Here is a 27473-nt window from a genome sequence, read left to right as displayed (position 1 = left end):
AATTCTTTACAAGTAACAGTTTATTATGCCTTCCTCAGGTTTAGCAACTTTTAAAGTTACCTCCCACAAATATAACTTCTTCCCACATCCCAGGTGATTTTTATGCTCAAGATGAGGATTGAATCTTTTCCAAGTCTTTTCCCTTCATAACACTTGTACGTTTCAGTATGCTGCCTGGATGCACACAGATGGCTCAGTGGGAGGAAGCAATACAAAAGCTCTCAGCCTCAAAAACTGAATTGCAAATGGCAAGTCAATTTTGGGATCTACCAGCCTTTCAGGGTAGTCTTCAAATCTGGTGTGTTCTTCAAGCGCATTATTAATTTTGTATTACCACTGAAGAACTATAGTCAAGAACATAGCCTTCCTCAGTTTTGGTTGTGGTTTTCACATGTGAGGATTCATGAACTTCTATTGCATGTAACAGCTAGTCTGACTTCAGGGCTGTGCATTTCAGAAGCAAAGTAATCTTTCTGAGGACCTTGAATTTCCATGATGCATCAGTTCTCGCTTCATGTTAATATGGCTATTTCCAAAGTGATTTATACAGCTGTATTGTGGTTTTGACCTGTGTGGGGGAAAGTTCGTTACTATAATCATACTCAAGGCAGATCTTGTCCAGATTACATACTTGGCAGCAAAAGAGATATCCAGGAGCACATCTGTTAACAGCCTTTGTCTTTAACATGATACATAACACAGAAACATTTGCAAGAAAGGTTTCAATATTGAGAATACGCTGAATGAAGCATTTATTTGCATACCATTTGGTTTTATGTAATAATATTATTTGAAGAAATCCTCCTAATTAGGAATAAACATGAGGTTAGTATGGGAAGGGACCACCTGAGCCATTCTGTTTGTTTACGCCAGAATAGATATTTAAATTACGGGTGACTGCATTTACTCTAGGCATTGTAACACTTTCTTTTTACCCTTTAGTAGCACAAATCTGTGATAAATTAGTAATTCACAAGTGAGAATCAGAGCACACAGCAAAAGCTAATGGAAAATGTGTACAAGTAACAAATCACTGCGGAAAATAAATGCGTCCCTTAGTAGTTTGGAAGGAAGAATCATCAGTTTGGGATTATATAATACCCAGTATGCTTGTGGTGCCTGTGAGAATTGAAAATTTAGATGAACCAAATGGACAGCAATCCCAGGAGAGCGGCTGTTCTGCCAGTGCCCATTAGAGCAGTTGTTGCTGTACTGATTGTGCGGGGAAAGAGCTGCGGCTGCTGGCTGCACTCTCTAGCAAAGCAGCCTGCTGACAGAGGTGGGAATTCTCCCCCTCTGCCCACACCCAAGTGTTAATACACAGACACTTCTCTTGCATGTGTATATTTGTTCATGGCTTTCCAAACCTTACTTTTGCCAGAGCCAAGTCAAACTGACTTTAGCCACACCCAGGGAGTTTCCTGCAGGCTTTGAAGCTGGTTGGAGATAAATGGGCTGAAATTGCTTCTGTTTCAATTATAAGAATTTCTTGAAATCAGGAAAACCTGATGAATTTGAAGCTGTGGTGCTCAGAGTAAGGGTAGGAAATGAGCAGGTAAAATAAGTATTTAGTATTATACTCAAATATGTCACCCGAGGAGCAATTGTTATAACAAGCAGAACCTTCTCACCCCAGTTATACGTAGCAGCAAAAGTCAATTTAAACTCTGACTTCCTTTCCCCCCTCTAAAGCAAGTGGCAGTCCTGCGGGTTCTTTTAACCTTTGAATATATTTCATTATAATGCTGAGTAAGGAATTAGGTGTTTAGAATGAACTACTGGCTCTTGCCAGTAAATTTGCCTGTTGCAGGGAGGCACAGATTCTTCTGGTAAAATTTTAGCAACAAAAGAGCTGATGAAAGAAGCTCCTTCTAACATGTGGCCAAGATTTCACCCTTTATCTGTAGGTGGAATGCAAAAAACATTGCCTCCAAAGACATGTGTGTGGGTATTGGCTACAGCACACTGCTTTCTCTCCTGTCTGGGCACACCATCCTCTGTAAAGCGTAGGATGTGTAGAGATGGGGAGAACCTTCTCTAAACTCATGGAGGGGTTATTTTCATGTTAGAAAAATAAATTGGTTTGGAGCTTCATAATTGGCAAGAGTGGCTTAGAAATGAGAAATAGCTTTATCATTTGTGAAACACTTCAAAGTACAAAAAGAAAGCAGCTATGTATCTGCTTTGGAGGGAAGCCAAGAGTTTTTCCACTGCTCTCTATGGAAAAAAGGAAAAGTGAACATCCACCCAAAAATAGCCAGCAATTGAGTGGTCAGGGAGCACGTGTGGACTGATACAGATGTTGGCTGTGAACAGAGAAGTGCATCTGATGAACAGACCAGTGTGGCACCCCACCTCCTTCACCCAGGAAAAGACCCTCTGTCAGGCAGTTCTCAGCCACCTCAACTGGTAGTCAACATTTTGTTGTAAAAGAGATTGAGAGTAACCCCAGGGCAGTGGTTGCAACACCCAGCCTGACTGAGTTCAAGAAGCATGTGTACGATGCACTCAGTCCCATGCTGTGACCTGGCTGGCCCTGTGTGGAGCCAGGAGTTGGACTTGATAATCCTTGTGGGTCTATGATTCTAACCCATACAGGACTCAGTTCAGAGATGAAGTTACTATAACTTGTGACTCATTATCTAGACACAAATCAAGTAGTAAGCTGTTGGAGAATTCTCTTCTGATGAGACCATCATTGCTTATCTCTGAAGCCCAGCTGTTTTTCTGTGTTCCAGTTTGTTCCCACTAAGGACTGCATGAAAAAATGTTAGCTGTTCCTATTGATCTACTCCTTGATTGACTATGAAAATTTCTTCTTAATTTGACCGTTTGTCTTTTCTAGAACATCAGCGGATGGAAGCAGGCTCTCTTTTAATTATTTATTGATTTGCTTTTTGCCTTCTTTTCCTGTGCTATGAATGTGGTCTGTAATGAATGAGCCTAAAATTCTTTCCATTTGTTTTTTTTCCATGTGACACAATTTCAGATGCTAGGTTAGTTTATTTGCTTTAACACTCCTGTCTTATTGCATCCTTTTTTATCTTGACTTATTAAAAGCCTATAAAATATGCATGGTGCAGACAAAATAAACTCATGTGACAATTACTGAGTGAAATTGAGGATTTATGCCTTATTCCCAAAGCTGGAATAAGGATATTTGTTAAAGCGTTTGAAGCTCTAGGAAGAGTATTCCAGAGGACAGCTGTTTTCTGATGTGTGGATGTATATACTAGATAAGGCAAGTTCATCCCTGTAAGGAGTAAAGGTTTCTTTATGGTCTCAGTTGAAGACCATGGCATAAAGCCCTCAGCATCTAAGAATTGCCTGAATGCTCTTTGTTACATGTTGCAGGTTAATGTCCCTTCTCCAACCTGCTTTCAATGATAACAAAATTACTGGTAACTGACTTTATGAAGCTGCAAAGAGTGGTCCCAGCTTTTAAACTGCAATAATAATGTAATTCACTTGAGTGAAAATATCCATCCTGTACAAGGGAATCCTCACAAAGCTTTCATTTTGTTTACAGCCTGGTTGGTGTAAATTTTCTTTTGGTTCAAACCCACAGGGATAAATTTCAGAAATCTTTGTCATGCATTTTTCAGTCCAGTAGTTTGGTGTGTTTGGTAGTCGAGTTCATAAATGACAGGTAAGTGAATGGACGTCTGCAGAAAAATTGTAACTAAACTGCCAATTGTTTTTAAGCAGCCTAAATTTTGTTTTGCAGAAGGTATTTTTTTGTTACAGAATTTTGGGGCAAGAATGATTTCATTTGTGTTCTGTATGGTCGTGACTTTTGGCTGGATTTCACCAGACTTCTTCTAACACTGACCCACCCCTTTCTTTACAAGTACCCCTGTTTAAAATCGGCAATTTGATGTGTCTCTGAACTAGCAATTGTGGTGTTAACTAACACATTATAATTGTTATAATCTGTTAGTAAGAAAAAAGGTGTAAGCTAACACAAGAGGGATACAAAGAGAGAAGTATTTACAACTTTCAGATGATAATTTTTCAAGTGTTTGGATTGATGAAGTGAAAAAGCAGATTAATGAAAGTATGGAGTCTGCAGTTGCAGAAAGGTGTTTAATTCTTCATTTTAAACAAATCTGAAAACAACTCAACTGACCATGACCTCAAAACTCTTGTTAGATCTACTTGAGGTCACATCTATTCATTGTGTACAATAGATGCAATGATCTCTCGAGGTCCCTTCCAACCCCTATGATTCTATGATCTTTTCTTATGGACAGATTTATTGTTAAGGGTAAGGAAGGCTAGATTGTTCATTCAATTAACATTCAGAACAGTCAAAAAAGGGTGGATGGAAGTTATGTCTCTGACTGGGCAAACAGTACTAAGTGTGGTCATTTGCCTGTTCAGTGCTCAAGGGCAATGCACAGAAATCTTATGTTGATTGAATTTACCAGACAATTTAAAGGCAAGAGAATAATTTGGAATTTTATGGGTTCCTGTAATATCTCAGCTTTACGTTGCATTTTCTTGCAGTGAAGGTGAGAATTCAGAGATAAAGTAACCCGTAACATTTTCCTTGAGCCTTGAAATTTTATCCTCATCAAGGTGTAAGGCAGATTCCTAGCTTAATATAGTGAATTACGTTGAAGAGAAACATGGTGGTGGCCTTGATCTGTCTCCAAATGGGAGAATGTCTTTCAGAAAATACAGTTATTTTGATACATAACTGAGAACATAAAGGTAATTTAAGAATTGCCTTGTTTACTTGCATGTTTATTTTGGATTCCACTATTCTGATAGCTTTGTGTTTGGTTGGTTGTGCCCCTGTAGCAGACTTAGTGAAGGGAGGTGCTAGTGATGTCTGGGCTGACAGCGGTGCTGTGTTCAGCACCCTTCTGCCCTGGCAGCCAGGTGAGGAGGGGTGGCTCCCATCCGTGCTCCTGATCTGTCTGCAGAGCTGGCAGCCTGCATTATATTTAGGTCATGTTCTTGCCAACACAGGGTTGAAATCCTTCTGCTCCAGGGAAGTTTGCCCGTGGACTAGCCTCCCAAGTTGTGGTACGAGTGAGGGATCTGTAGTTTGGTTACTGAGCTGTGTGAGTGAAATGATCTGCAGGGGTTTCCTGGAAAGATAACCCAGCCTGGTTCCTGTCCTTCTGCCAGAGGAAAAAATGCTGACTCTGAATGAGTTGGGGTGGGGTTTTTGGCAAGAGGGAGAGGCGTTGTTTCCACAAAAAGTATATAGCCATCCCGTTCCTAACATCGTGTCCGGGAGGCAGAGAGTATTAGCAGGGCTGTGCAAGCTTTGTGCATTTATACAGAATGCTTATCCTACCAGAATGTTTTTCTGAGTTGGTGTTATTTTATAAATGTCAGTACTTATTGATGGGTTAGGCAAAAATATTTCTGTTGCTGCTAAGATTTGCTGGTGGTCTCAATGCAGATCCTTTTTTCACTTAGCTATGATTGCAAGAAATGACAAGTGATTCAGTAAAATTGCAGGCTTGTGTTAAGAGTTAGGATGCAGATGTGTGATCAAGGGCTGTCTTGTGATCAGTTAAACACGTTTGGAGTTTTAAACCACTCTAGTGAAGGTTAAAAGTAAGCTTTTTTGGCTCTGTCACAAGACCAAAAGGATGTAGCAGCAAGTGTGCTGGTCAGTGCTCAGGAAAAATTCTGCATCAGCAAGAGATTTTTGGGGCCAGTGAAGCTTTAATGTTTTGTCAGAGTTTTAATTCATGCTTATTAAAACTACACATAATGCTGTCATGCCAGATTAACAAATTTGACTATTAATTGTAACTCTAAAATGTAACGATACCATGAGCCAAAAGGAAGTGCCTATGGTGACATCTCTATATACAAACCTAATAGGTAATAACATCAGTCCCTGTAATTTCCTGGGATGCATCTCACAATCACCTCTTGGCAGGGACGCTGAAGAAACCTGGAGGAGCAAAGTGAAATATCTGATACCTGTATAAACAAACCACTCTGTTTTTCAGAAGTAATGAAGACCCTAGCTGCACATCAGGGCATTAGTTGTTTTTATGGTCTAGAGAGAGTAAAGCATATTTTGATAAGCTCAACTTTCATACTGTTAAGAGATAATGATACATGGTAATACTGTTATCTTTGTTGTGTTTTCCTCCTTTAACTGAGAATTCCATCATCTTTATATATAAACCTTATGTTTTTATTCATTTTAGACAAGCTCTATATGGGACCAGGGCAGCTGTACCATGATCTGCAGAACCTTTTACATGACTTGAATGTAGTTGGTCAAATTAGTCAATTAATATGCAGCCTTAAAGGAAACTATCAGGTAATAAACAAAGCTGGATTTGTTTTTCAAATATGCTCCTGTTGTAAAGCAGCATGATTGTCTCTCCCTAGGATCTGTGCAAGACATTCTTTAGCTCTCTCTGTAAGGAGAATAATAGTTTTTAACCGTAGTAATTGATTTGCTGTTAAATGTTTAGACTTATAAGTAGATTACAGCTGTCTTTCTAATCTTGTTTTTCTTTATTGTTTTTAAGCATAGGTGGATACTACAAGTGTCTGCATTTGCTCAATAGCTGATAAGCTTATATGGAAACAGAATTACATTTTGATCTTAAGAAATTGGATTCTTGCAGTTAGACAAGGTAGTAGGAGGATGGTTGTTTGGAGGAAGCTCTTGATGCTCATGTGAGCTCATAATCCTGGCTTTCGGGGGGAGCTGTACTTAAAACTGAGTGCAAAGCACAAAAATATAAGTGGATTTTCAGAGGAGTCTTGAAAGCAATTTACTTTGGCTTTGCTCATGTCCCTTTAATTTATATTTTGGCAAACATACAGTATGTTAACACTGAATTTCAGAATGAGTTCTCCACAGTCTTATGACTTTAAAAAATTACTGGTTTGTGTTTCATATGCTTCATGTATGCCTAGGCACAATTTTTAACTCCAACCTGCTATCAGAGGCTGTAAATATATCTATGTGTGTGTCTGTGTGAATATGTATATGAAAGTTGAGTTTCCCTTGCAATATTTTGCCTTCAGAATCAAAAGCATCAAATAAAATGCATTTTGTGAAAATACATACTTTGAAGGAAATTTCTGGAAGCAGTACTTTTGGATAAAACTGTGCAAAATATTTGAAGGTGCATTATTGGGAATACATAGAGCACAGATACTATAAGACATTCACCCCCTAACATATGTACAAAACATTTCTGCATGTGCTGTCAGTCAGCCAAGTAGGTTTTGAAAACTGAAAATTTAGTCAGTGTTTCCAGGTAAAGATATGTGCAAGAACAGCTTAGTTGAGGAATGAGGTCAGCTTTTCTTTCTGAAAAGTACTTCACTTTTCATAAATTTCTAACTGGGAAATTAGTGCACGTTTTTGTGGCAATATCTCATTACTATTGATGCTTTAAGTGTCACTCAGATGAGCTTTTACCCTCTGTAACCACTCAGTTTCCAGAGTGTGTTACTGTTTGGGCATCCTGCTTCCACAGATTGGAAAGACACAGTTTTCATGATGGCTCTGTAAACATTCTGGCTCACATATTTGAAGAAAAATATATTGACAGCATGACTTGTAGATGTGTTCATGACATTTTTCTATTGAAACAGAACTTGTGTGTTCTGTATGACTGTTTGTTGAAATGAAGTAGAAGGGTTGTGCATACACCTGACAGAGAGTTAGGTTTTTAATCTGACAGATGCTTGGAAGTGTCATTTGTGCATCGTCAAACTCTGAGCGATGTCATATTAACTCATCGGATAAAATGTCTTAGCAAAATTTTTACAGATTTTTTGAAGTGTGTTTACAAGTATGGCTAAATTATCCATGATTAAAATGTGGATTAAATTAGGCCCAGGTGCCAGGAGTTGTTTGTTATATGCAGAGATCACCTTACTTAGTCTGTTGGAAATAGGCCAGTAGGCCGGCATTGAATCTTAGCTGTTTTAATTTTTCAGAACTTAAACCAATCTGTAGCCCATGACTGGACTTCAGGTTTGCAAAAACTGATTTTGAAAAAAGAAGATGAAATCAGAGCGGCAGATCGCTGTAGAATTCAGCTGCAACTCCCAGGAAAACAGGACAAGTCAGTAGTAATCTTAATTACCAAACTTTCTAAATGGGCTCATGTACTAGGCATAGATGTATGAGGGAGGATATGGGAATCTGTAGCTCTTCCCTCTCTTCTCTCTCCGCAGTTAGCCTCTGACTTCTGCTCTCATCCCACAGTGCCAGGAACTTGCATGTTCCAGAGCAGCGTTGTAGTTTTTCTCCTACTCCTCAACACTGTGTTCCAGATGCAAGAAGCAAGAGAGGAGCTGTGGCAGTGACAGCTGCTAGGGAACGGCCACTGTTGCATTCTTTCACCAAGGAGCATCTTCTTCTCATGCCATTTCATGTAAAGTGCAGGAGGACGGGCATGTGGCATATCACAGCCTGCGTGCTTGTATCAGAGCTGTGTCTTTGAGTGTCAGAAAACAGTGACATTTCATTGTGCTCAACATTTCTAGCCTTGACTGTATCTCATACTCGATGCATTTAGAGTGGCTTGCTTTTTGTCTTGCAGGTCTGGGCGTCCCACTTTCTTTACAGCTGTGTTCAATACATTTACCCCTGCCATCAAACAGTCCTGGATCAGCAATTTACAAATGGCTAAACTGGCCCTTGGTAATTCTTAGTTACTTAAATTTACTATCAAGTTAAGATAGTTCTTAATGTATAGGGTAATGTTTTTATTTATATTTTTTAGAAAGAGAATTTTACTGTGAAAATCTAACCTGCAGATGTTAAAATTGCAATGCAGTAAATATGTAGCAATACATATCCTTACTAGTAATGATCTTATAGATAGCATGGGGGACTCATTATGAAGGAATACAATTTAAATAGTGTAGAAACGAAGTCCATAATAATCACTGCTAATTGTGTATCTAAATCAAAATGAACGAGATACACCATGGGGCAGGCAGGTGAGGATGGTACTCCATTATGAATTTATTTATTCAGATATTACAAACTTGCCAAATTTATTCCTTTCGGGTTCAAACTTCTCAGTTTTAGCACAAGAATGATTTTAGCTAAGAGATACTAGAAAGCTGTTGGGTTTATTTAACTTTCTGGGCATGAACCAAACTTAAGGGTGTCATTTTAATGCAATGCAGTATTTCTAATGTGTTTTGAGGGAAGTTGGAGGGTTCTTTTAGCATAAATAGCCTTCACTAGAGGGATTATCACAAGCAAACCTGATCTAAGTGGGAGCAATAATGAAGGTGCTCTCCTGTGATGTTATTAGTCTCCTGTGTTTCCACAGGGGACATAGATTTCCAAAGATAACTGATTTAATGGATTTTGAATGCATAAGTGGAGAAATATTGAGGGTATGTCCATGATAGAAAGCACCCTCAAAACCCAGGCCTTCCATGGCATCTCACTGAAGGTGTGCAAAACAACAGAATTGTAAGAAGGGAGGATGCATGTCTCCATCATTCCAGGAGGAGGATCCTTATAATTATGTTTGTGATAGTTTTTAGTGATGTCACTTATGCTGGCAGAGACAAGCTGCTTGCGAAATAAGATTTCCTAGAGCCTGAGGAGTGGTTTGATAGCACTCTAAAGTAAATGGGCCTTTTCCTCTTTTAATAACCTACTGACAAGATCATTAAGAAGACTCAGCGTTTTGTTAAGGTTGTCTTCTTTTTTGCATTATCAATATGTATGTGATCTCAATTTTTGCTTGTAGTTTTAATCTGTCATTTATTCCTACAAATGCATATGTGGCATGAGAACAGCCTGATCGCTGTTAACCAGTCCTAACACAATTCTTTCTATTCCTGTAGAGATGTGTAAGTGATTATTTAGTGGAAGTATTGTGGTATGTTTATTGTTTGTTCTTTGCATTACAGCGGAGGATAACCTGTTAGGTTGGTTCTGTGTGGAAGATGATGGGAATCAAATCAAAAAGGAGAAGCATCCCCTCCTTGTTAGACACATGCCAGTGATGATGGCCAAGCAACAGGAGTTTAAGGTGAATAGAATTGTTATAGGAAATTACAGTTGCTTTTTTTTTTGTGCAGTAAAACTGCTAGAATGTATCATATTTACACACCTATTAGTTCGCACCTGTTTAGGTCTCTGGAGTTGCTACCTTGATGTAAGACCAGTAGTAATGGGATGTCCAAGAAGGTCACAGGAATGCAGAATACCTGCTGTCTTTGAGGCACCATGGAACATAATGTTTAGTTTTACATAGTATGATATTTGTTTTCAGATGTAAGCTCATAACTCAATGAAAACACAAATGCTGGGAATTTTGAATTGGTCTTGAGGTTTCTATGTGTTTGAGGTTCCAAAGTAACCTGCAGTTTACAAAGCATGGGAATTGGATCTCCATGATCACTGTCCTGTACTGGTGTAACTGTGTTAAAGTCCTGCTTAGATTTATGATTTTCATTATTGCCCAGAGAACAATAGTTTAAAAATAATTTTTAAAATTCTGTTTAATGAGGTCTTACATAAAATGTAGTTCTGTTCTGAACCATGGCACAGAAATTGTCTTAATGGCTTATTTCTTAAAGTAATGTGCTTGAAGTCATATTGACTACCGGCGTTAGTGATAAGCCCAGCGTGTGCAGACCAACTGATGGAAGGGGTGAAGGGTGCTGGATGCAACATTTTCCTATGCATCAACAGGATTTCTTACTGACCATCAGTTAGTTAGGCATGTGCCTAACACCAATGGAAATGAAATTAAATGCATATGACCAGAATCCCAATGTTAACTAACAGCATCACATGGGTACTGCTTAAAGCCTGAGTAAGTCTGTGGACCTTCATTGTTAGGAAAGTCTGCACAGAAGGGAAGTTCAGCTGGCACCTTCACTTCAAGTGTGAGTTTACAGGCCTGGATGTTGGGGCAAAATAATTGCTAGCTGGAAAGGCATTTGAAACACGGAATGGTGTTAAACCGAGTCATTCCTGTGATACTGGTTTTCAGAGCAAAGCTGCTGTTGACAGCCGCCAAAGGCTACTGAAAGTCTCCCATAGTCATTCTTGTCTGATGAAGCAGTCAGCTTTTTCTGAATTGAATGCTTTCTCCAGTCACCACTGGTGAAATAACCACGCTAATTTAGTTTTCTTCAGAAAGTTAAGATAGTGATATTTTCTTAGAGCCTATGCGTTTATTTTGAAAGGAAAGGGAAATCTCTTGCCTATACAGTTGGGTGATGGTCTTTGTCTTAATCACCTCAGGAGAAAACTGTGTGTGGCAGTGTTTGCCTGAGCTCTGGGTCAACTTTGCCAGTTTTGCAGCTCCTAAAGTCAATGTATGCCTGATGCTCCAAAGTCCTCAGTATTACTGGAAAACGTAATCTAAGTACTACTGGTGTTTTTCTGCAGCTTCAGCTGTGGTTTGGGTGTCAGGTCACAGTGTGGTGTGGGAAGAGAGCCTTTGCTTGGCTAATCCTGCTTGTTACCTCTCTGCATGCTGCTCAGGCTGCCTGGTGGTGTAGGGACCCTGCAAAAACTTCTCGCATCAGAGCTGGTTTACACCCCAGGCAAAGGACTTCTGTCAAGATTGAGAGCTAAAATACCAGGGTTTAACTATGGAAAAACGTTGTCCATTTTGACTAAGAAGCAACATATCGATGTAACGAGCAGCCCAAGAAATACACAGTGTGTAGGCTGCTTTCTCTAGTGATGTATTTAGCTGTAACAGCTACTGTAAATCACCACTGCAACTAGATAGTTTCAACATGTGTTAAATGAGACATGCAAAGGCTGGCGTGGATGGCTCTTGGGTTTTTGGTTTTTTTTTTTCCTTTTTCTCACCAGTTTCCATCTTCTGTCCTCTTAGGGAATTGCTTTGTGAATACATAACATTGTTTTTACTACTGCTAATCGCTTGTGATGCCTGATGACTTCAGGGAGTTTTGTGAAGTTCTTTGCACTTTTGAAAATGAAGTAAACTGGGAATTTAGAACTCTGACTTCTTGTGTCTTTTTTTCTTGTATATGTTTCAAAGTGGTTTATAGAAACTTTAGAAAGCTCTGTCATGTATTACACAAATTAGGGAAAGCAGAAATCCATGTCTGCTCATAAAATTGTCCATTTTCAGAGCCTTGGTTCTTAAATGATTTTCAGAGTTGGGACGGACTGACACAGATCTGAAGCCTGGTGTAGCTTTCAGGCTTTTCTTAAATGGACAAGTATGGGTATTAATTTGCTGACAGTAACATGATGACATGAAATTGGGAGGCAGTAGGAATATCATTAGCATTCAAAATAAGGAAAGTGCCTGGAGAAATAATTTGAGGGGATTAAAAAAAAAAGGGATCACAGTCAGTAGGACAGACACATGGTGTTCTCAGGCAGAAATAAAGAGCTTCACAAGTACACATTGAAGAGATGGTTGAGTAGAAAGTCTGTAAAAGTAATTTTTAATAGACCAGCAAGCTATGGATTAGTTAAGAATGTTAATATTATTACAAAGAGCAAGTAATCAATGAGATGTGTACAGATAGGCTTCAGACCTGCTAGAACAGCATGTTTAGGTGAGAAAGTTTTCACTCTCAAATATATAGGGTTGGTATATATGCTGGAGAGATGCCAGTTGGAAAAGTGATAATCAAGAAGTTAGTGTGTTGCTTTAGCCTAATGAAGAGGACACTTGGACAGGTCATCACAAGCATCAGCCTAATATGTAAAAGGACACTGCAGAAGGGAAGGAAGTGCCTGGTGGCTGAGATGAGAAGTAACAAGCTAACAATTGCAGTGAGGATGATGTTGGTTTGGGTATTTGGAAAAGTTTAAATGTTATGAAGCATTTGAGCAGATCACTTAAAGAATTTGTAGTCTTTGGCTTTAATGTCTGTAAAAGCAGGTAAGGAAAATGTCAAGAACACACGTGTAGCTGACCCTGCCCACAGGAAGCTGGGTAGACTAAATTGACTTCTTGCCTTCCATACTACTTTGATATCCTTAAATGCTTTAATTAATTACAGACTAAATTAGGCAGAAACAGGCATATCTTTTTAATGTGGCAATTATTCTCTTTTCCTTTATTTGAAGATTGAATGTTCTGCTTATAATCCTGAGCCGTACCTCTCTGGTGAAACGGAGTCAGATTCCTGTGCCATAGAACATGGTTTTCTTTGGGTGAGTGTGATCTTTAGAAGCTAAAGCGGGTTTGTGTCCTGTTTCTTTCCATTGTTTTTTTGTGAATCTCAGCAACACGCAGGTCTGAAACAAGTTTTGGGTTGGTTTTTGGTTTTTTGAAGATGGACTTCTATAAAGGATATAGCTAGTAATTTTGTCCATGTGATCTTGCTGTTCTCTGTAGGGTGTTGATTGTGTGTGTGTGACTTGTATGGCACAAAACAAATTCCAAAGTGCTGAGGGCATTCAGAAGTGATTTATGTGCTAATTTATGAGGGCTGCCAAAACCCATGTGAGCTCACGCTGTCCTGTTGTCTGTTTCCATATTTTAAAAGTGTTTTAGCCATAAATAATCTATTTATACAAAGGGGAAAAAAATATTCTGGCTTATTCTTATGACCCCAAATATGCAGAGAATCCAGTGGACAAAGTGAGACAGCCAATACTTTAAAAAAGAAATAAAAATAATGTTTTCAGTAGCTTGTTATTACAATACTGAAATTTTAGGGGAACCATTTTTAATGAAAAATAAAAGCAATGACTAGCTTTTGCTAGTGGTCTTTTTCAAGGTGACCTGTATAATTTTTAGTCTTCACTATTTTTAAACAGTCATCATAATTCTGTGCAAATAAAATCTTTCTTTCTCTTAGCTATGTTTTTTTCATTTCCTATAAACCTAAAGAGTTCCTGTATAAAAATGCTTACTGCTGCTTGGGTAGACCTTTTTTTTTTCCGCTCTTCACAGATCCCTAAAATGTACGTGGACATACTGACAACAGTTCTGGATCAGGGACAAGTTTAGTATCCTGTATCAGCAAGTTTACAAAAGGCATTTTATTAATAATTATAAAGGACAGACTGTAATCCCTGTTTTAAGAGAATATGAGATAACATAGGACACCAGTTATTAAAATATTGTATTACCCAGGTACTTAGTGTAATTGCATTACATTATGTATATACTTATGAGTCAGATGTCAGAATAGGTCATAATGTTCCTGCTTTCAAGAAAGAACAAACAGGTTTTGTGAGTATACAAGGGAATTTTGTGTATATAATATTTTGAAGTCTCTTGCATTTTTGCTGAATTATTTTCTTGCTTATGTTTTAATGCATGAAAACTCATCTTCACGCGTATAACTTGAGATGCACCCTTCAATTAACTTTGCAGACACTCCTTCTCATTAATGCTGATCTCCCTGGAGACAGGTATCAGTCGTGGGGTTTTGTTTGTATTTGTTTTTCTCTTTCCTCTTTACAATTCAGATTGGCAGCTGTACTAATCAGATGGGGCAGATTGCAATAGTCTCATTTCAAAGCTCCGGCCCCAAGGTTATCGAGTGTTTCAACGTGGAGTCGCGGATTCTCTGCATGGTCTACATACCAGACGAGGAGAAACTGAAAGATCAGAATAAGGCTCCTGACTCTGAAAATGTTATTGCAAAAGCTTCTAGTGTGCCTACTATTTGCCTTGGCATGGAAGAAGGAAGGTGATTCTCATTTTTAGTGTACCGTGTATGATTTATTCATTAGGTTTACTATTCTAGAGCAAAACTGTGAGGGACTTCTCCCAGAAAATGCATTCTTTTGTAAAAAGTATCCCTGAATGTTTCGTGACCTCAACTTAACCTTTCTACCTAAACCAAGGAAAAAACGTAGTCTACATGGTTTTAAAATATACTGTGTAGTATTTGAAATGACAATAATAAGTATCTTTGGAAGATCTATAGTACATCATGTTTGAAAAACCTAAATATCACTTTTGTAACGTTACCTCATAATCTTTAGGTGTTAGAAAATTTTCGGGATGACAAAGTGTCAAAGGTGGAACCCATTCACCTTTTACACTTTGATATTGTGCAGGATTTGTCATGCAAATAAACAGTGCTGCTGTTTACTATTTATTTGATTTATTTTTCTCTGTTTGAATTGATGACCTTACTGAGTCATCACTTGATCTAGAAAACGTAGCTTTGTACTTCAATATAAATGTACGGATCAATAAGCAAACAGATCCTGTTACACCTCATGAGGGCATAAGTATATGACTGCATGTGATTTTTTGAAGGTGTTTCTAACAGCTATAAATGAAGGAGAATAAAAGTCTTAAAGGAAAATGCTGTGTTTCCAGAAATTCCAACATCTAATTACACTGATTATCTTTGCTTGTCAAGTGCCATTAATTCCAGATTTAATTATTCAATATTCCTATCATACCCATGATAATAATCTGTAGGAATGGTGGTAATTTTAAGTGTAATTGGTATCTGGTAGTGAATTTTTCCAGATAATAATACACATTTTTTTTTTAAATTAATACAAAGTTTTGGATAGACACATAATAAAGACTTTGTGCAAAATTTGTATTATGTCTTAAATAAATGTTTCTCCAGACAAGATACTATGAAGTTTTGTCACCTCAATGTTAAGTAATTGCAAATTGACTACATCGACTTTTTTAGAGGGTCAAGACATTCCTTTCCATACTCATCTTCCTACAGATGGAAGGAGAAAATTTTTCCTCCTCAGTATTTTATTCTAAAGCTCTTTTGTACATATTCTAATAAGAATGAAATAAACCATCATTTCACAGGTTAATTTTTTTCTTCTTTTTATAGCATTTCTATTTACAAAAGTTGCCAAGGCTCAAAGAAAATTCGACTTCAACACTTCTTCACTCCTGAAAAATCAACTGTTATGAGCTTAACATATATATCTCAGTACTTGTTTGCTGGCTTGGTAAATGGAAACATCTCAATCTACACAAAAGCAGAAGGTAATGTGGTGATATGATTTGATAACATCCTGAGGAACTCACATGTCAGTGTATTTTGGCAGGAGTAGTTTTCTGCTATTGTATTTTCCAAAAATGCTCTGTAAAACTGCTGAGCTAAGGTTACTACGTTTTTCAGTACAATTTGTTTTCTTTTTTTGAAGGTTAGTAGATACTTCGATACAGTTCCTGTTTTTGCCATATCATACATATGAAAACTGATTTGTGCCCTGTAGCTTAAACCCTGAGGTCTTCAGTGTTACAAGAATCTGGAAGTTTGTCTGGTAGCAGGCAGTGTGCTCTGTTTTACACAGCACAGTGCTAGTTCCACTCGACTGCCCGGTATTGGTGTTTATGAAAGAGAAAAATTCCCCGTTGGTACAGATTGCTCTATATCTCATTTGAAATAACTTCATTTTACTTTACAGATAGAAGTCTATCCTATGCATGCAGTTCATGTATTTCACTGTAGGACTCCTTTTTGTTTGTTTTGTAACTAGCTAAGTAATTGGCTAAAATACTTTGAGAATCTCAGGTAGTACTTCTGAACCAGGACTGTGTACTTCAGCGCTAGTTCAGGTGTTTCTCTGCATGCTTCCATGGCACCTCTAACTTTCCTGCCACACTGCATACATACGTAGTTAATTCAGCTCCAAATTAATGAGGCTTTACTCAAAGTTTGAAATGTGAGTTTTTAAGTGAGATGTTAGCACAGAAACATAAGACTACCAACATAAGAAGGACATTGAGACATTGGAGCAGGTCCAGACGGGGGCCACAAAGATGATCAGAGGGCTGGAGCACCTCCCCTACAAGGACAGAGAGGAAGATGGGATTGTTCAGCCTGGAGAAGAAAAGGCTCTTGGTAGACCTTATAGCAGCCTTCCAATACCTGAAGGGTCCTACAGGAAAGTGGGGGAGGGACTTTTTGCAAGGGCATGTAACAATAGAACGAGGGGTAATGTCTGTAAAATGGAAGAAGGTGGATTTAGACTAGATAGAAGGAAGAAATTGTTCACTGTGAGGGCTGTGAGACACTGGCACAGGCTGCCCACAGAAGCTGTGGATGCCCCCTTTCTGCTGGTGTTCAGGGCCAGGCTGGATGGGGCTTCAGGCAGCCTTGTCTAGTGGGAGGTGTCCTTGTCCATAGCAGGGGGGTTGGAACTTGGATGATCTCTAAGGTCCTTTCCAACCCCAACCAGTCTGTGATTGTATGAAACCTAACCTTGCAAAGCTCAGAGCCAGCAGAGTCAGTTCTCATGTACCTTATTAGTGGGAACTAACTATGGTTGTCGTACTTCTCACATGAGGTGGGCCCTGTAAACAGTGCGGTCGTATTTTGTACACCTTGGCTACTAAATCCTGTCAGCCTCTAACTGAGGAGCCAAGCTTGGTATCTTGAACCTTTGAACAAATGGTATGTCCAGTGTTAGATCACATCAAGACTTAGTTTGGGAAAGGTACAGGATACTTTTTTTTTTCCCAAGCAACAAAGAATATGAAAGAAAGTATTGAGAATGAGATGTCCTTTCACCAGTTGTCACCTTCAACCCAGTGTGTTTCCTGTTGAGCTGTCGTCTCTGATCTGAAGCCAGACATTAGATTTCAATTCCCTTTGAATATTTTTTCTTCTTTTACCCCTGAGTAACAAAGTTTTCTTTGTTTTGGACGCACAGGAGTGAGGTCTTGATCCTAGTCTCATAACATCATTTTTGATGTTTCAGTTTCTGTAAGTACCTGGGTGTGGTAGTGAAGAGTATCTGTTGTCTTTTCTGAAAGGGATCAGTATATTTGTTTAAGACTGCAGTTGCAGTCACTCAACTTCTTCCAGAAAAGACCACTACGAAAACACAAGAGGCATCCTTGGCAGTATAGGTAAGAAAGGACGAATGGGTTGCATATCTTCAGAGGATGTTATGGATAAGGCAGAGCTGTTAACCTGCCTGAATTACATTAAGAGCTGGAGTTTATGTTCTGTTGACTAGGATCATGGTGTCCCTTGGTTATCTTCCTCTGAAAACACTGGTTTTGTGCAGCTAGATATTCATAGAGCTTGTCACAGTCTATTTCAGGATCGCTGCATCTCTGAGATGGGGAATACGAATTTATGTTTTCTTGACTCATCCTGTAGTCCCTTTTTTTCAAGTGTGGTCTCTGTGTTATTTCAGTTGTCAGCGCCTCATGGAAGTTGTGCGAATCAGCTGCTCCCATGTTAGCTTCCCTGTTCCGTATAGCTGGCTGCTATGGTCATGTGAGGCAGTCAGCCCTGGAGGGGTGTTTTTATGAGCACTGACCTATTTTACCAAACAAAAGGAATCCCAGCAGTGGAACAGGAGGGAGGGGCAATTCAGCCTCCCTGGAGCTTAGTGTAATTCATCAGGGTTGCAGTCTGTTCTACAGAGGGGGTCGCTTTCCAGCCATGCTCTTCAACTTGGGGTTTGGTTTATTGGTATAAAGGAGATTAAGGAAAGATTTAAAAGTGAACATGAAGTATGGCCACTGCATTACAAGGCATCCCAATTTGAAGCCTGAGAAAGGGAAATGCTGCAGAATGCATGAGTAAAATGGTTGTGCAGCCTGCTGCGGGGTTCCATGAATGCAAAGGAGTAATATTGCGTCTAGGATGAAAATCCACCTCTCAGTCTCTATTAGAGTTGGCATCCTTGCTTCTTCCTCTTTGGGTGGAATGTGTAGTGGATTGGTTCAGTCACTGGAGCTTCACGACTTTGTGTGCAAAGACCCACAGCTCTAATTTCTCCTTTTGTTTTCAGATGGCTCAATGCATGTAAATATCCAGCTTGTTTAGACAGCAAGTACTTCCTTCTGATTTTCTTCACAAGAGAACTTTGTCAGATCAACAGCATCCAGTGCTTTATGGCTGCAGAAATTCTTGTCTTGAAGTAATTTAAACTGGAAACAAGGGAGGATGTATAATAAACCAAGGAACATGGGCCGCGTTAGTGGTAGAGTTGAGAATGTGCAGTGAGACTTCCTTTATGGAGGGCAGTCATGTTTTACTGAGACACTTCTGTATCTGTGTCTTTTCACTTATGAGTTAAAAAGTGCTTGAACTTGAACATAAATTTTTGAACATATTTGAATATAAATTAAAAGCAAAGTCAGAGGGGTGCTGATATCATAAAAGCTAGTCCATTCTTAAATGTGAGCTAAGGTGGTGATCTGTGAAAATGTCACAGAAAGTCTAGGATGTAGGACAGCTAATATGCTAATCCTAAAAATAGGAGCCCTAATAATTATCCTTAATAATCCTTCATTTATCTGGGTGAGAAGACTATTTTGGAGACCCATGAAACAGCTAATGCATTAAATGCTGTTATATGTAGGGAAGTTAGCGTGGCAGATTGTAAAGGTTCTGACACCTGGTGTGTTGGGAACTTGTTGACAGTGCTATGAAATTTTGCACAATTATCAGTTGGAAATACTGTATGTTTAGTGTTTTCCTCAGGCTGAATTCTTAGGAGTATTTCCAACAAAACACTTGTAAATGAGGTTAAGTAAAAAGTACATTGTGTTGTCTTTGTTTGAAAAGCATAACAAAACCGCTTTGTGATGACTGCAGACAGCCCAGCAGATGTGTTTTCCGAGTGATGTAATAGCAAAAAAGGTCAGCATGTGTTTGACTTCCATTCACAAAAGTATCTTAGGAAAGGGAAATCACAATCTTTATATAACATAGGTGTATTGTTCCTGATACACTGTAGTCAGTTCCAGCTACTTCCTCTCTTCTAGACTTTGATGTACGTTTCCTTTCCATAAAGTCCTCTAAAGGGTATGGAGAGAAACAGGAAAAATAAAGCCTCAGAATGACTGTGGCAAAGAGTAGAATAAATAATATATTAGTAGTTTCAGAAAGAGTTTGGTGAAGATGAGAGAATAGATCCTCAAAAAACCACACTGCTTTGATGTCAGTGCCTGTCCTTTCGGCACGTGGTTGGTATGTGTAGCCTTTTGCTTGCGTGTGCAGCACCCTCAGCGAGCCCTTGGATGCTCATCTCTAGAATGAAATTCACAGTGCTCAGCATACTTGGAGATCCAGCCCCTCTACTGAGCCTTGGTGAGGCCACACTTTTAAGCGTTGGATTCAGTTTCTGGGCTTCTCAGTATGAGAGACATGGACATGGTGGAGAGAGTCCAGCACAGGGCTGTTTGGATGATGAAGAGACTGGAGCACCTCTCCCATGACGAGAGGTTGAGAGATCTGGGACTGTTTATCCAGGAGAAGAAAAGGCTTGGGGGTGATGTCAGCAATGTCTATAAATACCTCAAAGGAGGGTGCAAAGAGCAGATTGCCAGGCTCTTCTCAGTGGTGCCCACTGGCAGGACCAGAGGCAATGGGCACAAACTGAAACACAGGAGGTTCCCTCTCACCACTAGGAAACACTTTTTTACTGTGAGGGTGACCAAGCACCAGCACATGTTACTCAGAGGGGTTGTGGAGTCTCCATTCTTGGAAGCATTCAAAAGCCATCTGGACATGGTTCTGAGCAGCCAGCACATGGTGACCCAGCTTGAGCAGGGAAGTTGGACCAGATGACCTCTAGAGGTCCCTCCCAGCCTCAACCATTCTGTGACTCTGAGTAGAAAAATATCCAAACAAACCAGCAAGAAATTGAAACAAGGCATTTCTTAAGGTCATGCTACTTTCAGGTCCTGCTGAGCTAGGGAAGTGCCACTTGTGATTCTCAGTGCAGAGCTTGCACCTATGATTAGTTTCTTAAGCCAAGGATGAATCATACCTCTTTGAAAAAAAAAAGAAAAGAACCCACAAAGCAAACCAACAAAACCCACCCAAACACAGGACAGGAAAAAATAGAACATGTAGTTTCTCATAGAGTATCCTAAAGGCTAAGGCAGTAAGCTCTCAGCTGAAGAGATCATGGTTTCATTATATGATTTTTAATATATAAACTTTTGCTGCATTGCCTCTCACACAGTCTTTAACTGTTTTTTTCAAGAGTGGCTCGGTTTTTACATGAAGAAGTGGTTGGAAATTGCTGTTGGCACTCTGAATAGTCCTTACCTGGTAGTTAAAAGTCTCTTCTGGAGGCCCAAATATAGTGATGTCAATCTTCTTTTACTATAGAGACCTGAGCCCACACACCCATAAGGGGAAGTCTCTTGCATGTTTTAATGGAAGCTGTATTTTCTAGTAGATTTTTGCAGAGCCTGTTCCTGTAGGTGTACCTTGCTAGGTTCTGACCTGGAGGTTTACAAAAGGAAGAAAAGCTCAACTTGTGGTTGAATGTGAAACCAGAAAACAGCTGAGGTACTTCTGGCCCAGCACAGAGCAGTAGTTTACATTCTTAAGAGAGACTTGGCTGGTAGAAACTTTGGCAGCTCTGAAGATGGAAAAAAGAGTTTTGATGACTTACCTGTCCAAAGAGGCCTCATGACATTTATCAGTGGTAATTTTGAGCAGATTAATATCAAGGATAAGAGGCAAAACTGAAAGGAAATAGAAGAGTAAGGGAAAACATTTATGACAGTGAAGGGGTAGTAGAACAGTTCATTAGCAGGATACCTTGATCAACTTAGCAAGACAATTGTGTACTTTGACCAATGCAAGGAAAGAGGAATATGTAGAATGTAAAGCACATAAATGTAAATGTCGAATTTCAGAGCTTGGGTGAGTCTGCGCACTGCTGTAGCATGTCTGGAAAGTGGAGTTCTGGCATGAGGTCACCATTTAAAGTAGATGTGGTGAGAGGTATTGCAATGAAAAGGAATGGTGTTAAATGGTTAGAGCAGTGATACTGAAAAAGAAATAAATACTGTTGTCTTGACTGCTATCACTGTTAGCAGTGTCAGCTAATCCTTGTTACCAGAAGTATATTGACATTGCTGTTGGTCTTATTTGCCTAGTACATGCAGGGACTTCCAGCACCACCCCTCTCTGTTAGGTAGTGTTCTTGTCAGCTCTTTAGGATGAAGAATTAGTTGTATATATAGGAAAAAAGAAGACTATATGCATGTATGGCACAGGACATTCCCGATTACTCGTTCTTTAGAAGAGCAGACTTGAGTCTCTCAGCTTATTTCCAAGTGATGAGAAACATGCTAAAGTTTTTAATTTGGTAGCTACCATCTTACTCCTCAACAGTGCTGGTTTATGTACCATGTGATGGAAAAAATGTTTGTGCTTCATTGCACAAATTAACCAACAACTGCTGTTCCCAGAGTTGTGTTGGCAGTTTTGTTGAAACCGTCAGACGTGCTGCTCAGCAGAGGAAGCTACCAACAAAAAGGCACGTTAAGTTCAGCTCAACTGAAAGCATAAAGGGAGGGAAAACTGCTACAAACTTTAAAAAGACTTTCTGTGTGGTTAAATTGTATTTCATTAGATTATCTCATATAAAGACTTGAGAGCACCGACAAATTATAAAAATACTACATATTAATAAAATCACAGAATTGTAGGGGTTGGAAAGGACCTCCAGAGATTGAGTCCAGCCCCCACATTTATACATTTTATTATGTATAAAATAATAATTGGACACTTATTTTTGCAAAACAATATTACTTTTCTTAATTGGATTTCATGGAAACAAGCCTCAGAAAGATAAAAATGCCAACATTCTGTCCTATAAAGTTAACATTGTTTTAAATCTTTTCCTGTCTGATTAAATTTGAGTCAGTAGAAGGATAACTGATTTTCTAAAATTCCTAAAAATCACAAGACTCATAACAAATGCACTAATGGAAATACTGGCCTCATACATTAAAGTCTTAGAAATATTTGATGAGCATGATACCTTACTTTGATGCAGCTAAACAGCCTGATACAAGCATTGCAATTTACTGTTCAACGTTGGGGTATGAACTACAGCACAGCTACTGGAAAGATACCACTTACAGAGGGTATCACAAATAACGGTGCAACACAGATCTATATTTGCACAGACACACTTGTGCCTAAAGACTGTGTTCCCGTGTTTTAAATGTTCACCTAATGAGCACGTATCAGAAGTTATGACATCTTATTTCTGTAAGCCCCTAGATTCATTTTTGTAGACACATTTCCTGTACTTGCAATTTGTATAGATGCCTATGTTCTTTTACAGTAATGTTATAGAGGCTGCCAGAGACTGTCACTTCTTCAGTACTAGGCATTTGGTGGATGTATAGCAAGAGTCTGTACCCTCTTTGATGCGGCCAGTTAAGGATGCAAGTCAACTCAGACTTGCAGATACACTAATCTTTATGTGCTGCTAATAACACCAGTGTTATCAGCATGATTCTCATACTGAATTCAAACTCAGCACTATACCAGCCACTAGAAAGAAAATTAACTCTGTCCTCAACCAGGACATTTATGCATCGGCTGTAAAATTGATGAGTGATAAAATTCTTGGTCAGCAAAATGAAGTTGTGATCTTCTTTCTAGCCAGCAGCCTGTGGCTAAAGCTTTCACAGAAGTATGTTGGATTACCAGGCTTAATCCCTTGCTTTGCTTGAGAGGATTTGTACCCATGCTTCCAACTCTCAAGAGATTTCCCTGGCTGCCACAAAATAAAAGGGCAGAGATGCACAGTGCTTAATTTCTCCTCCTGGTGCAGTTCCACTTCTGTAATAAATTAATCATTCACTGAGGCAGAGACCAGAACACAGCTAACCCATGGTTTAAATGCTGCCCTAATTACCAGCCCAGAGAGTCTCCCCTGCCTCTTTTTTTCCTCTCATCTGTCTCTGATGCTGTTTGATCTGGAAGACAGCAATGTTTGCAGGAAGAAATAAAAAAGTACTACAGGATAGTCTTATTGTGTGGCTGGGGGATTTGGGTAGAGGGATAGCTTTGGATTTTTCCTTAGCTGATATATCGAATAGGATGGCCGATTCTTTGCATGAAGTCGTGGTAATATGAAAGACACCAGGCCTCTGCTTCGCCTTTTCCATCAATCCAGTCCCACTCGTCTCTTAAGGCTGGCTGGATCGTTAAGTTCTGTGCTAAAAAGCACCAACAGAAAATGGATTTGTGAGAACTGAGTTTTGATACGCATGTTTGTTCACTCCATATTCATAATACCGGCAGTATTCACAACACTGGTAATACCGAACTCACCATCTTACCTTGCAGCCAGCTGGTTTATAAGTTTTATTTTGCAGTTGACATCCACGTGACACCAGTACTGATTTTCCTTTTCAAAACGATCACAAGTGCTAAATAATAATTTTAAATGAGACTTGATCAAAATGAAAAACATGGCTTAATGTCTAGCTGTCTGAAGAGATGCATGGAAGTTGAGGGAACAGAGATCCAGATTTTTAAAAACCAAACAAATGTAGATGCTTGAAATTAAATTTAAGCAGAATTTAAATCAGAGTCCACAACTGAGATTCCTAAAATCCCTATTCACTTGTCACTTCAGTCTCAGCTGTGCAGTACATATAGATTAGCATATAACTTGAATGCATTTAAGAGAAAGAGGTGTTCAGTGAAGGGTTTTGTCTGTACATTAATGTGGTGTTCAGTGTGCAAATGTAACTCGGGAAGAGAAGATAGCTTTTTCCTCAGCATGTCTGCTCTTTGCCCAAATTAAGTCTTTATCCGTCAGAAGAGACAGTAAGAATATGCTGGTTTTATCTCTAAAAAAGTAACACCAAGGTTCTTTGTACTGGATGCTGCTATGACTTCTGTAGTGAGCATAACTTGCGCAGCAGAAGTCAGGATACACACGCATGTGCAGCTCTCTGCTCTGAAGACTTTGCACTGAACTGCCTACAGCAGTTAAAGCATTCACAGGGTTTGGGCAGCCTCCACTTAAGAATTTAATTTAGTGTGGTGCTAGCGAATGGAAACTTTTCCAGGAGTTTCTTTATTACTAATGATACATATGAGTCACGAAGAACAGAGTCACTTTGACATTGCTGGGAGAATTTGCAGGCTAATAACTGGAAACACTCTTCTCACTCACAAACTAAAATAATGAAAATGATTTTGAGGGCCTGAAACTAAATGTCATTTTTACATAGATGATTTTGGAAGAGAGCACCACATCCTGAGAATGACTCAGTGGAGGTTGTATCATGCAGATGGCAGAAGCAATGAGAAGTGCTCCAGAGCTGAGGCTTCTCATGATTGCTGCTGCTGTTGCTGTTATTGTGAAGCAGGAAATTTCATACCCCTCTACCTAAGCGGATAATAAAAGATGCTCTTCTTACTGGGGCTGAAAGAAAAATAGTTGTGCTGAAGCGCTTGCTTAAAGATGTGTTTACCTTAGTCTTATCAATCAAAATCTAAGTGGTTACTGAGTTGAAACCAGTGTTGGTAAAATAGACAACTTTTCTGCAGCTTATGCAGGAAGAAGGCTTTAATGTGAGGAAATGAGGATTTTAAAAAATACATTTTATCTCAATGTAGCAATAGGTACCTCAACAGATTTTTATATTATTACTAAAGTAGAATGGATAGAAATGGGGTCTTCGAGGCTTTATGTTCAGTGAGTGGTTCCAATAGAAATAAACTAATATAAAAGCATTTTAAATTATTACTGAGGTATTTAGTATGTCAAATTGTATGTATGTATAAAAGAGACAGCTACAACTATTTCAAGAGCCCTATGTTCCTGGCTCTTAAATTTGGAGAGAAATAATCTGCTAATCCTTGTTTCAAAGAGATGGCAAATGAGAGAGACCAGAGTGGTAAGTGGCAGCATGCAGGTTTTTATCAGAAGGTCTCTGAATAATTCATTTTCCCACATACATGTGCATACTATAATTTGGATTGGCTAAATGCAGTCCACAGAAAACATCATGGATTATAGTTGGGGGACAATATAGTGAAAGTGGAGTAAAAAGTGAAGACATGCACAAAATTAAGTTTTCATTTCTTAAAAAAAAAGGTTTTAAAATGACCCCATGAAATGAAGCATCTAGTAGCAGGAAGTCCATTTTGCACAAGTGCTCTTGGAGGGCCATCTGAGTTTATTTGAACCTCCAGTAAAAATCTTGCTGACAGCTTTTCACATGAGAGATGATTCTGTCCTAGATGGATGTTGATTCATCTTGAAATAGGTCAGTTGTGAGCTCCTTCTGAGTTGGAGAAAATTGTATCAGCCATAGCTTTCTGACTAGATATCCTCTGGAAAGGAAAGCGGTAGTTTCAGAACAACAATGTGGTTTTCATTGTTTATCAATTAATCTGGATCAAATTCGTTCAGTTAACAAATATACACATGGTTTGTTTTTTTCACCTTAACGTTGTTTTATCCTTAGAGATTTACCTTGGAAGATAAGATGAAAAATACGTAAATCACAGTGTAGTTTGAAGTGGAAACCTGAAGAGATTCTAGTAGTAGACTTGGGTTTAAATCTGTTTTAAAACAAAGACTACCATTTTGTTGCTTATAACCTTTCTTCTTTTTTTTTTATTGAAGATGGAACGTGGAACACAGAACCTCAGAAGATAGTTAAACTGGGGGTTTTGCCTGTTAGAAGTCTGCTTGTGATGGAGGAGACCATTTGGGCTGCATGTGGCGGACAGATTTTTATAATCAGCACTGTGACACATTCCATAGAGGTAAACGCTGCTAAAAACTTTGTTCACATACTGTGCTACAGGGTATGAGTGGGGAAATTTTAAACATTAAAATCTGGTTAAGAAGCTTCATGATTCGGGAAGCATTTCATAAAATACAGTTTCGGTTCGGTTGGATCCCACTCCCTGCAGTTTGAAATTCTGCCCCGGTGTTCTCTGCTGGTGTCTCATTAGATCTACGTTTGCATCCATTCTCCCACAGGTTTCCATAAGATTCTTGGAACTAGTAGAGTATTTGGGGGCAGAGATTTGCCTAGAAATGAGATCTGAGGAAAGGCAGCAAAGATCTGTGTGCCTATAGGAATTGCCTGTTAATTCCAGAAGAAGGTTTAATTAAAAGTCTGCCTCTACATAGTTAGATGTTACTTGTACCTTGTGGTAATTTCATGATCTGGTTCTTCAGAGCTTTGCTTCTCAGTGGCCTACAAAAATATGCTTTGGGTAAGGGATGTTTTCCAGTCATCATAGAAAAGCCAGCTTCACTGGATGGAGAGGGGAGCGTTAGGGATCCAAATTCATGTTTGTGACCATATTTTCCAGAAAGCATAAGCTCTCATGTCTGTCAGAATTGCAGCCTCCACTGACTAAAATGTCTTAGTGGTCTAAAGTTTAGAGTTCAGGAAAGATTGGGAATTAAGCCTCTCCTTCAACCTACAAAACAGTTATCTGGGTTGCATGATGTTTACAGCCATGAAGTTCTTTCACATAGGAGTGGTGATGAGCTCACAGCCGCCTTCTTTGTCTGCTTTGTTGCTGCTTTTTTGTTGCATTGATGATCGTGTTTTCTCCTAACAATCGTCTATTTGGTACAATTGATTCTGTGAGTCATTGTCATGGGTTTGCAGGGAAGCAACTAACATCCTACTTCCCTCTGTCTCTATCTGTGCTTTCTGGGTGATTTGTTTCCTCCAAGTAGATGCTGGGATCATGTATTTTCCCACTTTTTCTTTCTTCCTTTCTTTCTTTAAGGCTTGTTTTGTTGATAGTTTAAATGGCATGATGAAGGA

The 27473-nt window shown here is 39.0% G+C and overlaps 1 protein-coding gene across 3 annotated transcripts in view; it reads left to right on the top strand.

Annotated features, from left to right (window-relative positions):
• ARHGEF10 (Rho guanine nucleotide exchange factor 10) overlaps window positions 1-27473 on the top strand; it is a gene marked incomplete at its 5' end in the record, with an annotated part of 99843 nt that overhangs the window by 58015 nt on the left and 14355 nt on the right. For all 3 annotated transcript variants that reach the window (XM_084260983.1, XM_084260982.1, XM_084260984.1), the window contains 8 exons: window positions 6186-6301; window positions 7945-8072; window positions 8553-8653; window positions 9889-10010; window positions 13052-13138; window positions 14405-14628; window positions 15757-15914; window positions 26306-26448. In XM_084260983.1, the coding sequence (XP_084117109.1) occupies window positions 6186-6301; window positions 7945-8072; window positions 8553-8653; window positions 9889-10010; window positions 13052-13138; window positions 14405-14628; window positions 15757-15914; window positions 26306-26448 (1079 nt within the window). The remainder of the gene's footprint in view (window positions 1-6185; window positions 6302-7944; window positions 8073-8552; window positions 8654-9888; window positions 10011-13051; window positions 13139-14404; window positions 14629-15756; window positions 15915-26305; window positions 26449-27473) is intronic.

This window comes from Gallinula chloropus (assembly GCF_964237585.1).
Source record: "Gallinula chloropus genome assembly, chromosome: 3".
NCBI classification, from domain to species: Eukaryota; Metazoa; Chordata; class Aves; order Gruiformes; family Rallidae; genus Gallinula; species Gallinula chloropus.
This window is presented reverse-complemented; position numbering and strand designations above follow the sequence as displayed.